The sequence below is a fragment of the Rhyacophila brunnea genome, unplaced genomic scaffold, assembly GCF_057557595.1.
Source record: "Rhyacophila brunnea isolate RB1 unplaced genomic scaffold, BYU_Rbru_1.0 scaffold_21, whole genome shotgun sequence".
Classification (NCBI taxonomy): domain Eukaryota; kingdom Metazoa; phylum Arthropoda; class Insecta; order Trichoptera; family Rhyacophilidae; genus Rhyacophila; species Rhyacophila brunnea.
Window position 1 is genome coordinate 6,438,668 of NW_028232871.1, and position 14,416 is coordinate 6,453,083.

Genomic DNA, 14,416 nt, shown 5'->3' on the forward strand with positions numbered 1-14,416 from the left:
TTGGCCACCTTCAAAGACTTCCTCCATCATGGACAATCCAGCGCTGACATTCCCTATTTGCTTTGACCGACCATTTTTAAATCTCCCAGGGCACGGTTCAACCATCTCAATTTCGGCTGTCCAGGTCTTCTCGTGCTATCGGGGGTTGCATACCATAGACCGGTATATCCTCCCGCATTCCACGCACGTGCCCGATCCAGCGTGGTCTTTGGATTGTCATATGCTTTAAGTATTATTTTGTTTTTTATACATTTCTTAAAATTTTGCAGTTAATAATCATATTATTTTAGTAAAAAATCTATTATTTAACTGATTTTAATCTGTATTCCTTTTTAGATTTTTGTTTGTCAATTGTATATTACTAAGTTATAACATAATATTTGATTGACTTGATCAAAATTGAAAAAAAATATAAAATGCATTAAAATAATATTAACACAGAATACCTGCATTTCATAAAGTGATTATTTTTAAAAATCAGTAGTTGACAATCTTTTCTGTCATCACGCGCCCAATTTTATAATCCCTCAACACCATGGCCGAATATGGGGCCTCGTCTCGGTGTTATTTTTTACTGTTTACCATTTTACCACGTTTTCATTAGCTTGTATTCTTGTTTGTCCAAGATTTTTATTGGACGATTGAAGATTTTTAACTAACTTCCCGACTAGCTAGCCATTTGAAACTTTTAGAATATATCAGAACACGACGACAATGCATTCTTTTAATACTTTTGGCCATCTTTAAGCAAAATTGAATTAATTTTCAGTCAATTCTGTTTTGTATGTTTCGAAAAAAAATCGTTAAATGTAAAACACTATTATTGGTTGCTAAGGGGGCCCTAGCAACTAAATTATTAATATATACGTGCGTTACTATAGAAATCAATATGACATTTCTGTATTCTATATTTATTCAGTATTTCTATCAAGTACAAAAAAAAAGTATTTATTAATACATAGAATTGTCAAGTTTATATGATTCAACAGAAAATTAAAAAACGTGGTAAGTATATAAAAAGTTCTTTTTATCTTGTAATTATTTTTTATAATTCACAATTTGATGTTATTAAATTAATATGGATCACGAAACCCTACTTAAACCCTACTTTAGAGTCTCTAAAAATAGAATGTTTTTTTTATTACATGCGATTAGGATACAAAATAATGTACATATATATCTTAATCTTTAAAATAACGGTTTTACCAATGTTTGCATAACAATTAATTATTACGTATAAAGACATAACATATTGTGATGGGCACCGGTAATTATTTTTTTTACACCATTATTACCATCGTACACAATACGGCATAATATGCTTAATATAATTTTCATTGTCTTTTCACACAGCATTATGGCTTATTCATTATGGAACTTTTATGTAAATTTGAAATTAAAAAGCTTTCTGCCACCCCGCCTACATCCGCTTTTAAAAAGCTCCCATACAATTGACTAAGCATTTAACTTAATTTCAGACAAAGGTTTTTTTGTGTCTCTTATTTGTTTTTGCTATGCCTTTGTTGAGTCTTCATCGTAGAATTTTTAAATTACTTCATAATATTTGCTTTAAAAAGCTTTCTTCATCAATATTATTAAAAGATGCGGAAATCCATCGAAAGCTTATATTGACATAATTAAGTCTCAAACTCATAAAAAGCATTCCAATTTTCTTTATCATTTTAAAAAATGAAAATTTTGTTTTAATTATTTTATATTTTCAATATTAAAATAACAAGATTGAAAGGCACTTATTCAATTTTTTTTAAACCGAAAAATCGTCAAAATTTCAAAAAAAACACGTAATTTTTTTTTTCTTTTATGTCAAAAGTGCTGTAATTTTTGTAGGTTAAATTAATAAAACACATTATACTGAACGATATGAGTGTAGAACTTTATTAAGTGTTAGGTTAGGTTAGATTAATGAGGATAATAATATGAATATCGATGTATTTTACTCAATTTACTCGAGTAAGATATAAAATACGTTACAATTAATAAGCTAAATTGTAGTGATTAAATAACCATAAAAACGATCTACCAATAAGAGGCGGCTTTTCAACAAATGCCCATTTAAAAACCGTAGTTAATAGTTGTAAATAAATTTAATTTTTCAATGCTTTTAGAGACCTACGTATTAAAAATTGTATTAATAATTGAAGGCTTCATATTCTGTCGCTGGTCACTGCTAGTAAAACAATTCTGTAGTTACTATAGTAACACTTCACCTCACGCTAAGCATGTAGGTATGTCTAGTTGACGCAAATATTATCACTGTAAAAACATTTTCCATGACTTTTTTGGAGTACTACACGTTCGTGTCATTTTATAAATATTGAAAAGAATACGTACTAAATAAAAATCGTAAGTATGCTATGATCAAAATTTTGAATTGAGAAGAGGGAAAGAAACATCCAGTAACTTTCAAAATGCGGTCTGATAAAAAGGCTGAAGATATTGTGATATACTAGCATACTGACATGTCACCATCATCATCTGCCTGAATCCACTGCTGGATGAATGCCTCTCCAAGCTGATTCCACTTCTCTCGGTCTTGTGCGTTCCTTTGCGACGCACTTCCGCATCAATCCAGCTGCAGTCTACCTTGCGGACAATTTGTACCTCTTGGGTACCACTGGATGACTATATTTGTCCAGCGATTGTCCCTTCTTCGAGCTATTTATCTTATTATCCAGCCCATTTAGGTTTTTAACGAACTCTATTACATCGCAAACCGTTGTATGTTTTCTTATCCAATCGATCCACTTTTTGTCATATTCAGGCATAATAATATAATATGTAGTGAATGAAATTAATAAGGTAAAATTACACAGTTTTGTGAAGAGAGGTAAATATTTTTTTTTATTTATTACTAAATATACATAAAGTTAAGAATGTGTGTGGATGAATTTTTTATGGTAGAAAAAAGTTGGACCAAGTGGGACTCGAACTCACGTCTTTCACATTCCACGTCTAAGATTAGAAAACGATTCGTCGATGATTTATGCGAATTATTTCTTGTATGTTTCTGATGTTCTGAACACAATTGTTGTTGTTGTTTTTTTTTTAATAAATTTCGAATCAAAATTCAAATATGTAAGTAGGTAAATAATGTATTTAAAAAAAACTCAAAACGTTTTAATAAGAAAATATCGAAATATACATTACAAATCACATATCATTGCACAGAAAATCAAAATGTATTCCTTTTTTGATATTGTCCGTATTCCTATTCCCATCCTATCAGAAAACGCGTATTTATATACTTGAAAATACTCTCTTCAGTCTAATGATTGGAACGTTAACATAAAAAAGGTTCGACGTACAAATGAAAGCTTTTCGATTTATCGCCAGCGTACTAAACTGCAGAGTCGTTGGGGAAAGGGTATGTACCTAGTTTGAAAATAATAATAAATGTTTTTGTGTTTGTTGTGCACATTCTTGGGAAGGGCCTAATTCATTTTCTTCTGCAAACAGTGACTGCCTCCGTGCCTTACCTAACCACGTGGAATGTAAACAATCTAATATAATTTTGTAGGGTCACCAGAAAGTGTATACACATACGGTTTTATATTATTATTTAAAATGCATGCGCATTCTTGTAGATCTATTCCAACTACATAACACCAGTTAATTGGTTACACGTATGTTGTACCTATGCAGTTCGTCGTGGGACACTTTTTCGTACGCCGCAGTACGTGAAACATGAGTTCGTATAACATTTTATCAAATGACGAGTGCTTCGTTGAATATTTCACCGTGGAATACAATTTGTACGTATCTTACAAAATGCGGCGATAGTTCGCAAATAGTACTGTTTCAATTAGATTAACCCTAACCTAACCTAACCTAGTAAAGACATCTCATAAAATTCGCCACATGTTGTAGCATACGTACAAATATACTCCACGGTGAAATGTTCAACGAAGAACTCGTCATTTGATTAAATGTTACACGAACTCATGTTTCACGAACTGCGGCGTACGAATAAGTGTCCTGCGGTGAACTTTTTATGTAAGAATTTCCGGATATGCAGTTAATTACACATCCTATATTCGAAGTATTGCTATCACGGACGTAGTGTGTATGCGAAATGGTTATCTGCAATTATCTAAAAGGCAGTTGGTACCTATCTATGTTTCGCACGATGTTCAAACTTATTGTACTCTGGACGAAGTCGTGCTTGCTCAGTACGCTAATATTACAAAAAAATGACAGCTCGACCAGTTATCTAATTAACACACCTGACAGAACTTCCGTTAAAAGTGTTATTTCATACTAAACGCATGGAATACATCAAGCATCTTATCATAATATTGCATGATTTTAGAGTGAAGTGTTTGTCTATGAAAGATTCGATGTCCGATCCAAAAGCTTGTTAATATAATCTTCACTCTGTATATTAATAGCAAAAATAGTACATAGTTACATTTTGTATACAGAATATTACCGACTTAAAACTCTGAAATATTTTTTTGTTTTCTTAGTACCTACTTGGTTAATAAATTGATTACTGTGAAAATGAAGGTTACATATTTACAGTTATGTATATATTTTTTTCCATTAATAAACTATTTTTTTAAACAAATGTGTGTTCAGTTCATTCTATGCCCATTTTTTGTTACTTAGGGCTAATTTTCTTTTAAAATCGAAATATATCTAATTTTCACCCAGAGTATAAAACTTTAAAATTGGTATAAGTATATCGGTTCCGAATCGTTTTGAATTAACGGATTTTCATATATTTAATATTCTGAAAAAAGGGGTGCCGGACGAAATCCCGAAGGCCGAAATTCCGAATGCTGAAATCCCGAATGGCCGAAATCCCGAAAGCCAAAATCCCGAAGGCCGAAATCCCGAATTCCAAAATCCCGAATACTGAAATCCCGAATGGCCGGAATCCCGAAGGCAGAAATCCCAAATAATAAAAAAAAACAAACAGTAATAATTGCGCAATCTTAACAATTATCCATTTTTCCACAAAAAATGGTTTTTTGTCTCTTTTGTAAAAATGATTGCGCAATTATTACTGTTAGTATTTTTTTTTCGGGATTTCGGCCTTCGGAATTCCGGCCATTTGGGATTTCGGCCATTCAAGATTTCAGCATTCGGGATTTCTGGATTAGGCCTTCGGGATTCCAGCATTCGGAATTTCAGGCTTCGGGATTTCGGCCTTCGGGATTCCGACCCAAACCCTGAAAAAAGCTTCTCCTGTTTAATGCCAGCGGAAACAGTATTTATGGTATAACCAACATAATATATGCTACATCATACAAAAAGCAAATAAAAAAAACTTTAATATACTTAATACAAAAGAGCATCATAGTATGATCTCAATTAAATAATCAATTATTACGAACATTATTAAACAAACAAAAATTATGAAATTGTACATGTTCTATGTGTTTTAAATGATTAACAATTAATTCACCTTCAATACATAATTATAATTTGATATAAAAATATAATAGGTACAATGAACTAAAAAATATTGTGATATTTACTAGAATATTTATGTACATTTTGATTTTATAAAATCTTTATACCTTAGCAACAATTAAATGAGACGTTATAATATAATAGCAGTTTTTTTCTACCCCGTAGACAATCAGTAAACACTAAATTCATACCCCTAAACAAGACGTAGGTAAAAGGGTTTCGAAAATATTTATCCCTTGAGAACTATTTTCTATACACAATATATAAAGATATATGTATGCTCGTAGAAAAAATGTACACACACGAATTCTTTCGTAGGTATATCTTACGTTCACCCTGTAAAATGACAAAATGTGTAGGTATATGTACACTCGCCCACATACAAAATTTTGTGGCGTATAACTCCATAAAATAATGAATTACAGCGTACTTGTTAGACTCAGTAGCAATACGGCGGATGAGAAAAGGATTTTATACTAAATCCTTGTTTATGGTTGTACGGGTCCTTTATAGCAGTTGAGAAAACTTATGATTTATTTACTACGTCCGGCTTATTGGACTTAAAACTACTATTTGTCAGGCATTTTGAACCGAATTTATTTTATGATTTTTTGAGGTTATTCTTATTTTGGGGCGTTTGGTAGAGAGTGAAATTGAGAGCTGCGCGCGCACACCGTCACGAAAGTGCGCGACAGTATGAAGTTAGCTTCGAATCTGTCAGCTGTCAAACGTAAGTCAGAGTGACAGTTGTGAATTTAAAAATAAAAACAACGTGAAATAATTATATAATTTAGTAATATAAGTTAAAAGGTATAGAAATAAACCAACGCGCTCTAATAAGCTCAAGAAAATTCTTGTGTGTGTAATTTAACAAGATAATTAAGAGCTAGTCGAAGAATCTAGGTTATCACAAGTTATGTTTTTGTTTTGTTACGCCAAATAAGTATAACTTCTAACGCGCGTACACAAGTACGCACACCGATTTTTTGCAATGATTATCTTTAGTGAAATAATCTTCATTATTGATCCACTGCTGGATAAAAGTCTCGGTCTAGGACGATTCGGCGCCGGGACAACTGGGCGCCACGCAATCGAATGAAATTTTTAAATAAATAGACGTTCGTGAATATTGTTTTCATCGTCGATCGCATTATCATATTTGGGATGCATATTTTATTTTTCGAATTCGCGTGTTTTTCATATTTTATATGAGGTATATGTAATATTACATATGTACTGATGCGCTTTATAGTGTACCTATTAAAAATTATAAATTTCACTTTAAAATTAGACATTTCATTATTATTTATATTTATATTTAAGACTTAGTGAGAATTTAATTATGCACACGTATATAATGATTTAATTATGCATATCATAAGTTCCAACGTGAAGAGAGTTCTTTTATTTTTATATAATGTCTCAGGCATGATCAACCCACAATAAAAGAAATATTATGCAATAAATGAGCAAAATGAACTAAAACTACGAAGTGGTAGATATAAACTATTATTTCAGCTACCACTTAAAGTAGGTACCTGTTACCTTATACCACATCTAGTAAAATGTATGACAAACTATTATATTCATACGTTATAGAATAAACACTGATAATGACAGTTTAATACATAACAAATATAATACATATTTCGTGCCAAGTTATGTAGGTATACTTAAATTTGTACAACTGTGAAAATTTAAATATATTTTGGTGTTAGTTAAGTGGACAAAACTGAGCATTGTTGATTTATGTGTGTAGCGGTCGATGACTTCACGCCTTGTCAGCATTATTTCACAATGTAAGAATTAGCATATCATTTAATTATCGCATACTCGTCCCATCACAATCAGCATAATATTCTACACGCGTAATATTCTTCGATGAAGTTTAACTGCCTCGGCTTGGTCATCAAAACGCTCGAAGTTGCAATAATGCAGAAGCCAGCAGATTTAATTTTACCCAATTGCAAACTATATCAACAATGACTCTTGCAATTTACCAAATATTGATGAGTAATCTTAATATCAAAATTAAGCTCTGTCAGTTCAGTAGTCTTAGTATCGATCTTAATCATATTCTTGTCAGTAATCTTCGTGTCAGTCTCCGCATCGCTCCGCACAGTATCTCGTCCACCAAACCTCGGATCTCGGAACAGTATCATAACTCTTGTACAAAATGTTTACACTGCAATAAAAAAATCGCTGCTCTATACCACATCCGGGTGACCTCCTACAGCAGCCCCGTCCCTTTATAACCAGACCTGCCATACATGCATGTAGTACAACATTCAATAAATTAGAATAATATTGATTACACAAAATTAAAAATAAATATTATAAGATTTAAAAAAACACTACCTAACGAAAAGTTTAGTACCCCTTCTTAACACTAGCCCAATAAGGACAAAATAAAGTTTACTCTACTTGAAAAAACTAGTGGATTTCATTGTATTGTTTTCTTCAAACATTTTTATGACTAATACGACTTTATATTATATTATATTTTTTATTCTACGTCTGCAAGGAATTACCTCATTCTATAGAGCTTAAGGGGAACATAAGCATTTGAGAGCTTATTCTTATCCTAGCCTAATACATATTTATTTTTGATATGATAAAATAAATACATAAATTTCATACAATAACGAGCTGACTAAGGCATGAATTTTTATGATTGGAGACCTTAATAACGTATGTATTTATTTAGGTTTCCTATACATTTTGGTTTTACCGTATGATAATAATATTACTAAGTAATCTCTCTTTTATATTTTACTTTGTTACCAACTTAATAAGCTTTTATGTATTTTATTATTTAATCTGGCAATTGAGTTGAGAATACTTCAGTATGAAAGTCTTGAGGGATTCAAATACGTTGTGATCCAACACGTGTTTGTTTTACGTTAATTATAGCTTTCAAACAAAAAGTGTACTTTTTCAAGTATCTACTACATACGTACATATGTTACGTCGAATGTGCAAAATTGACTATTACATGAAATGGGCAAATTTTGGCTAATTCATGTAATAGTCAAGCCCGTTGCCTTATTCATGAATTAGGTAAATTATCTGCCGAGTACATGAATTCACCACGGTATGGAATTCTTAAACTGTCAACATGACAGTAGGAAAAGCAAATTTAATACGGATGGTTTTATTAGTTATAATTGGAGATACTATAATATTATTATTATTAGGTGAGGTTAAGTTTTGTTATTCTAAATTCAACCGAATGTCCATTTTGAGGTTAGCTAACAAGTGTCAACAAACTATCACAAACATACAATCGACCATTGAACGATTAATACGATACGAGCACGAATCAAATCGCAAAAATACCTTTTAATAAAATTCTTCCGTTATCATATTATAGTTCTAGATTTTTTTTTGCGCATAGTAAATGGATATGAACGTCATTGTAGTTATTGATTGGTATATATTTTTATATTATAATCAATGACATTTCACATTTGACACATTTGGTTAGTTTGATTAGTTGTAAAAAACACCACCGGAGCGCGACCATCTATTTTGACCATAGATAATATACGTAAATTTTGACCAATGCATGAGCATTTGACACATTTAGTTTAGTTGCAAAAAACACCACCGTAGCGCTACTATCTTATTTGTCCAATGCATGAACTAGGCAGAAAAATTACTGCCGAATTCGCGCACTCGGCAGATATTTTGTCTAATTCATGAATAAGACAACGGGCTTGCATTTTTCATGATTTAGGCAAAATTTTGCCCATTTCATGTAATAGTCAATTTCTCACATTTGGCGTAACACATATAAAAAATGTAAGATATACTATTCTGCCCTGCTAAGTAAAAAGACAGTGTTTTTGTGTGTAGTGAAATGAGAACCCATATTTTAAACTACCTTTTATCTTATTTTATGTAAAATTATTGTATTGTTTTAACATACTATTTAAATAGATAGTGTCTATTTAAAGATTTTTTCATAATCTAGTATTCGCAAAACAATATTTTTTAATTTGTTTACTGTTTCGAGATCTACTATCGACATGCGAGTATTAATATGTTAATAAAAATGAATACTGTTTTCTCTTAACCGTAGAATCCAGAAATGGAGTTCACATTATGATCATTTTTACGAGGACTAGTCATTTCAAGGAATGGTTAAGGATGGTTAAATCAGTTGCGAATTATGACGGACGATTTCGTAAACAGGGCCTCCACTAACTAGGTTACCGTGGTTTTAACAATAACAAAGTGATATATGCAAGTGAGTTACTAAGAGGTCATAGTTCAATTTGGGATATAGCCTAATTAGAAAGAGAAAAAGAGAAGATACAATATGCCTCGAACTTTCATGGTTATTTTGAAATATTATATGACAAAATAACTTTATGTATCCGGAAAATAGCTCGTTAATATTAGAAGTAATAAAATTTGTTTCTCGAACAAGATAATATCATGCGTAGAGGCGTAGAGCTTTGGCTACGGTCGGTCTACGATCTGGCTACGATAATAAAAGCTCTTGCGAAAAATTGAATTTCCCGCGTGCCCCTCGTTACAAGTAAATACCTATGTAGCGCAGTTAGGGAGTTTAATAGAGAAGAATAATGACAAACCGGTTTATCGGTATTTATTTAATATAATAACGGTTGTATTACTCAAAATTATCTGGATTTAAATGTCGTGTTGCTCAATTTAGTATAGTGACAATATTGTCTTAATATACTAATTTTATGTCAACAAAAATGGCATTTAAAGCTTTTGTGATACTTAATAAATTTCTCTAACTGATTATGAATTCTAAATCGATACATCAGCTGTTAATACTAGTGTGTTTGGATAAAACATAAAACTATTAAAAATAACATAAAAAATCGATTGAAATTTAATATTAAATTCAAATATTAGTATCGACTGAATGATGTCTTCGGCCCGTTTCACATGGGACACCTGTGTGGCGAGCGGCTGCATTTATACATAACTGAATGGGCGCGTTCCGACGTGGACACACGAGTGTCGCGTTCATTTATATGTAAATGCGGAATGAAACGGGTCTTAGTCAGTAAGTACTGTTACAAACACTATAATGAATGCATTATCATTCCATCTCACAAATCATAACTCACTCTCATACATTAGAAAGTAACCGAAAGTCTAAGTTAGTATTTAAGATGTTAATGTTATTTTAGACACACGAATAGCATACTTTTAGCAATATTATTCGCATTGGTATTAGTGGGAATATCATCATGTAAGTAGTGATGACAATGCGATGCCCGACAGGGCATGCGCCTGTATTCACTGGATACGCACCTATTTGCTTCTCCAATTAAGCTACGGGCGTTATATCTAATTACGACAAAATTAACTTGTAGCTTCTACATATCATTTTTATTAGATTGCGCTAATTTTTTACTATCGGTTTCAGTGTTTAAAAATCAAGGCATCAATTAAGTGTCCTCATTACAAACTGACACAGGGATTACTCCAAATGTAATGTATTTCTTGCATTTAACGAATAATTCACAAGATTTAAGGATCTAACATTTTTTTAATATTAAAAAACCTTCAGGCTAGTAGGTATATAGTATTTGATGTGTAATTAATTTAAATCTCATTCTTGTCCAATGCTAAATAGTTCTTAAACGTATAGGTTTCCAAAGCCTTATTAATTCATTTACTTAAGAATAATTTTGAAATGCTCAAATTAATTAATATGGCAACATAGTAATTTTTTCCCAATCGTTTTCATTCTAAATGTGGATATATCGCTAAAACTGAGTTCAATGACATAATCAACATCGATTAAATTACAAATTACGAATAGTTATTATAAGTATTATAGGTTGGGTACATGTCTAGGTACGCCAGTATTATTTTCGGCTAAATTTTAGTACATATAAATCAGTACTTACTTGAAAACGCTGTAAAAACCGGTACCGCGATCCCTTTTTTCGCAAAAAGTGTTATTTTTTTACGAAAGCTCATTTTTACAACGCGAACGTGTTGGGCTTTCGCATTTAGACCAGTAAAAGAAGTCCGCGGTATAAAGGCACGGCCGATATGCAAAAGGGCGAAATATTGAGTGTATCTTTTTTTCACGGAGCTTTTTTTTCACAAGAGAAAAATTCGCGAGCTTTTCTGGCGTACCTAGTGAATTTTTAGTACGCACGAGAATATATTATGTAAAATAAAACATAATATGCACGGTTACTAGCACTGAAATCTTTTCCCTGTAGTATTTTATTTGAATTGTAATACCCGCATCACGAAATATTGCAATAAAGAGATATTTTAATTAATATTTATGGATAGTGTTTTCCCGGGATTTCGGGATTACAATTTGACAATCCCGGGATTGGCATTGTTTTCCATTGTTAATATAAAATTTTTATATTTACAAAAAACATTGATAAAATCGGTCAAAAATAAATATAGTATAATTTATACTATTTAAGACATTTATTGTTAATATTGTATACATTCAATCTTGGAAATACATAAGTTTAATGGAGTAAATAATATTATGATATAAATAATAATGTGAATTTTATATGAGATTGCTGTTTCTGATAATAAAGACTAAATGAATGGGTCAGCGAGATTTCAAATAGTAAAGCAAATCATGGTGTACTTATGGCCTTTCCGCTTCATAAATCTAATTAGTCAGCCAAATATGAAACTGCCGTAAAACGTATGAGATCATGGTGGAATTACTTTGTTAATACTGTGAAGCATTTTTTTCCCGATCTTTCTCATTTTTTATTAATTTATGTGTATTAGTGTTATTGCTAAATTTTCATTGTTCCATAATAATTAGGTTTGCAGATGCTTGAAAAATTATTTAACAACCATCTTTCATTAAGGCTACACTTCAGTATAGGCATGGTCTAAAAAGATCGTGGCTAGGCGATGTGCGGATTGTGCAAATGACGCGTGCCAAACGAAATATAATTTGTCATAAAAATCCAATATGCGTCCATTTAATGTTATGTTTATTGTTATATTACAAATAATAATAGTATATTCATTAACATGTTTTCTTTTTTAAGTACATACGTAAAGTTTTTTAGTCATCTTTACACGATTTAAGAATATTTTCATCCGACGGTCATGTTCCGTTCATGACAAAACAAATCGACGTGCGCACACTTTGCTGTCAGTCTCCGATTGGCGACGAGGCTTGGAACGAATGGCTTTGGTTGGGAATCAAGCAAGTAATTTACTCGATTAGTCACCATCAACCCTGAATCGATCCATCACTGGATGAAGTCCTTCCCTAACTCTTTACACTTTGTTCAGTGCCTAATTCTTAACTGTTATACACCCGTCAAATTTTCCGAGTTCATCGATCGAGCTGGTTTTTCTACCTCTTAGCTACATAATTTGTTAAGCGACATGCCACCTCATTACTATTTTATCATTTTGATAAACTCTGTCATATCACATTATTCTATTGACTGCTTATTTTTTTATGTGAAACATGCGCGTTTATTAGATTATTGAAACAATATTTTTAGTATGTAGAGGTAATTTTTAAAAGTTTAAATTTTGCTCCTGCTGTATGGATATTTTTTTCATTAGGTAATATAACTAATTTCTCTATCTTTTCTTTTCGAATATATGCCGCAAGAAAAATGAAATATTATTTCAAAAGCTTTTATATATCAATATCTCAAATCTAAATATTAAGCATATTATATATTAATATATATTACATCCATATTTCCCAATATGTACATTGTCGAAAGCTTTCCGTATATTGATTGGTTATTTTTCTTTTTTTTAGCTGCCGGAAGGCGTGGAGCTGACGCTGGGAGAGTTGCGAGCCATGGCTCTCCGCCAGCAGCAGCAGATCGACTGCCAGCACCAGCTGCTGGCCGCCAGGGAACAGAGGCTACGTTTCCTCAAACAGCAGGAAGCCAGGCATCATCAGGTAAGCGCGGTATTTTTACTTATTTATTTTTAGAAAGAATATATTATATACCGATGAATATAACACAATTAAAATGTTATATCAAATGAATAATTCAAGTAAATAAGCAAAATACAAATGTACATAATCGGACATAAAAAATGAATAAGCAATTCTAAGAAAACTTATATATAAAGACAAATCGCGATTTTTTGTAATTGAGAGAATGAGCACATTTTACCACTTCTCCATCAAGTATGTGTACTCAAAATTTGTAGTTCAAAAATAATAGTTTTACTTATTAAACTATACAATTCTAATGGATGTGTACTATTTATTCTATTTGGGTCATTTATTTTCGACCCGGGTTTCGACTTTCAGCATCTTCAGGCTCTATGCACATTCGCCAGTGGTAAATACCCACTGACAACGAATACAGTTAATTCTCAGTTTTATAATAAATTAATACAATAAACGTTAGTGAAAACCAGAGCTTTGAACCATCAATTTTTAAAATATTATATGAGAATCGATCGTGAACATTGATATACTACTGGATGAATCATATGCTTCTTAAATGACGCCCGATTTTCAGCGACTCGGCCAGTGTTAAAACTTACTGTTTTAATATCAGCGCACTTAACTCGATATAAAATCACTTAATATTTGTCTCGAAAACAGCCTGGCAATAATTATGAGTAAGCCCGATCTAGCTTGCATCTTACTCTAACTAATAGTCAGCGCATGACGACTTGCTCTGTCCGCTCAGACATGAATTTTTGGTAGCTTGCAAGCTTTGGGTTGCAGACACCCTTAGGGTCACTATTCCAAGAACACAAATTTAGTTTTACAGCCAGGACAATCCGTGTTAACGGTCTTAACGCATTATACCTACAAGGAAATATTATAAGACGATATTCGTAATATCTTCTTTTGTGGTACATTTTTAAAATGACACTTGTATGGGAACTCGTCATCTAGTAGTATATCAATGATCGTGAATGATATTTTCTTAGCGCCTTAAATTTGACACTCATATTTTTACACATACACAACTGAAGTGGGGAATCATGCTAA

General features: G+C 31.9%; 1 protein-coding gene across 9 annotated transcripts in view; it reads left to right on the forward strand.

The window, feature by feature from the left end:
• Window positions 1–14,416, forward strand: part of ASPP (Ankyrin-repeat, SH3-domain, and Proline-rich-region containing Protein) — a 1,089,659-nt gene that overhangs the window by 955,731 nt on the left and 119,512 nt on the right. For all 9 annotated transcript variants that reach the window (XM_085948756.1, XM_085948757.1, XM_085948749.1 and 6 more), the window contains one exon: window positions 13,214–13,360. In XM_085948756.1, coding sequence (XP_085804882.1) covers window positions 13,214–13,360 — 147 coding nt within the window. The remainder of the gene's footprint in view (window positions 1–13,213; window positions 13,361–14,416) is intronic.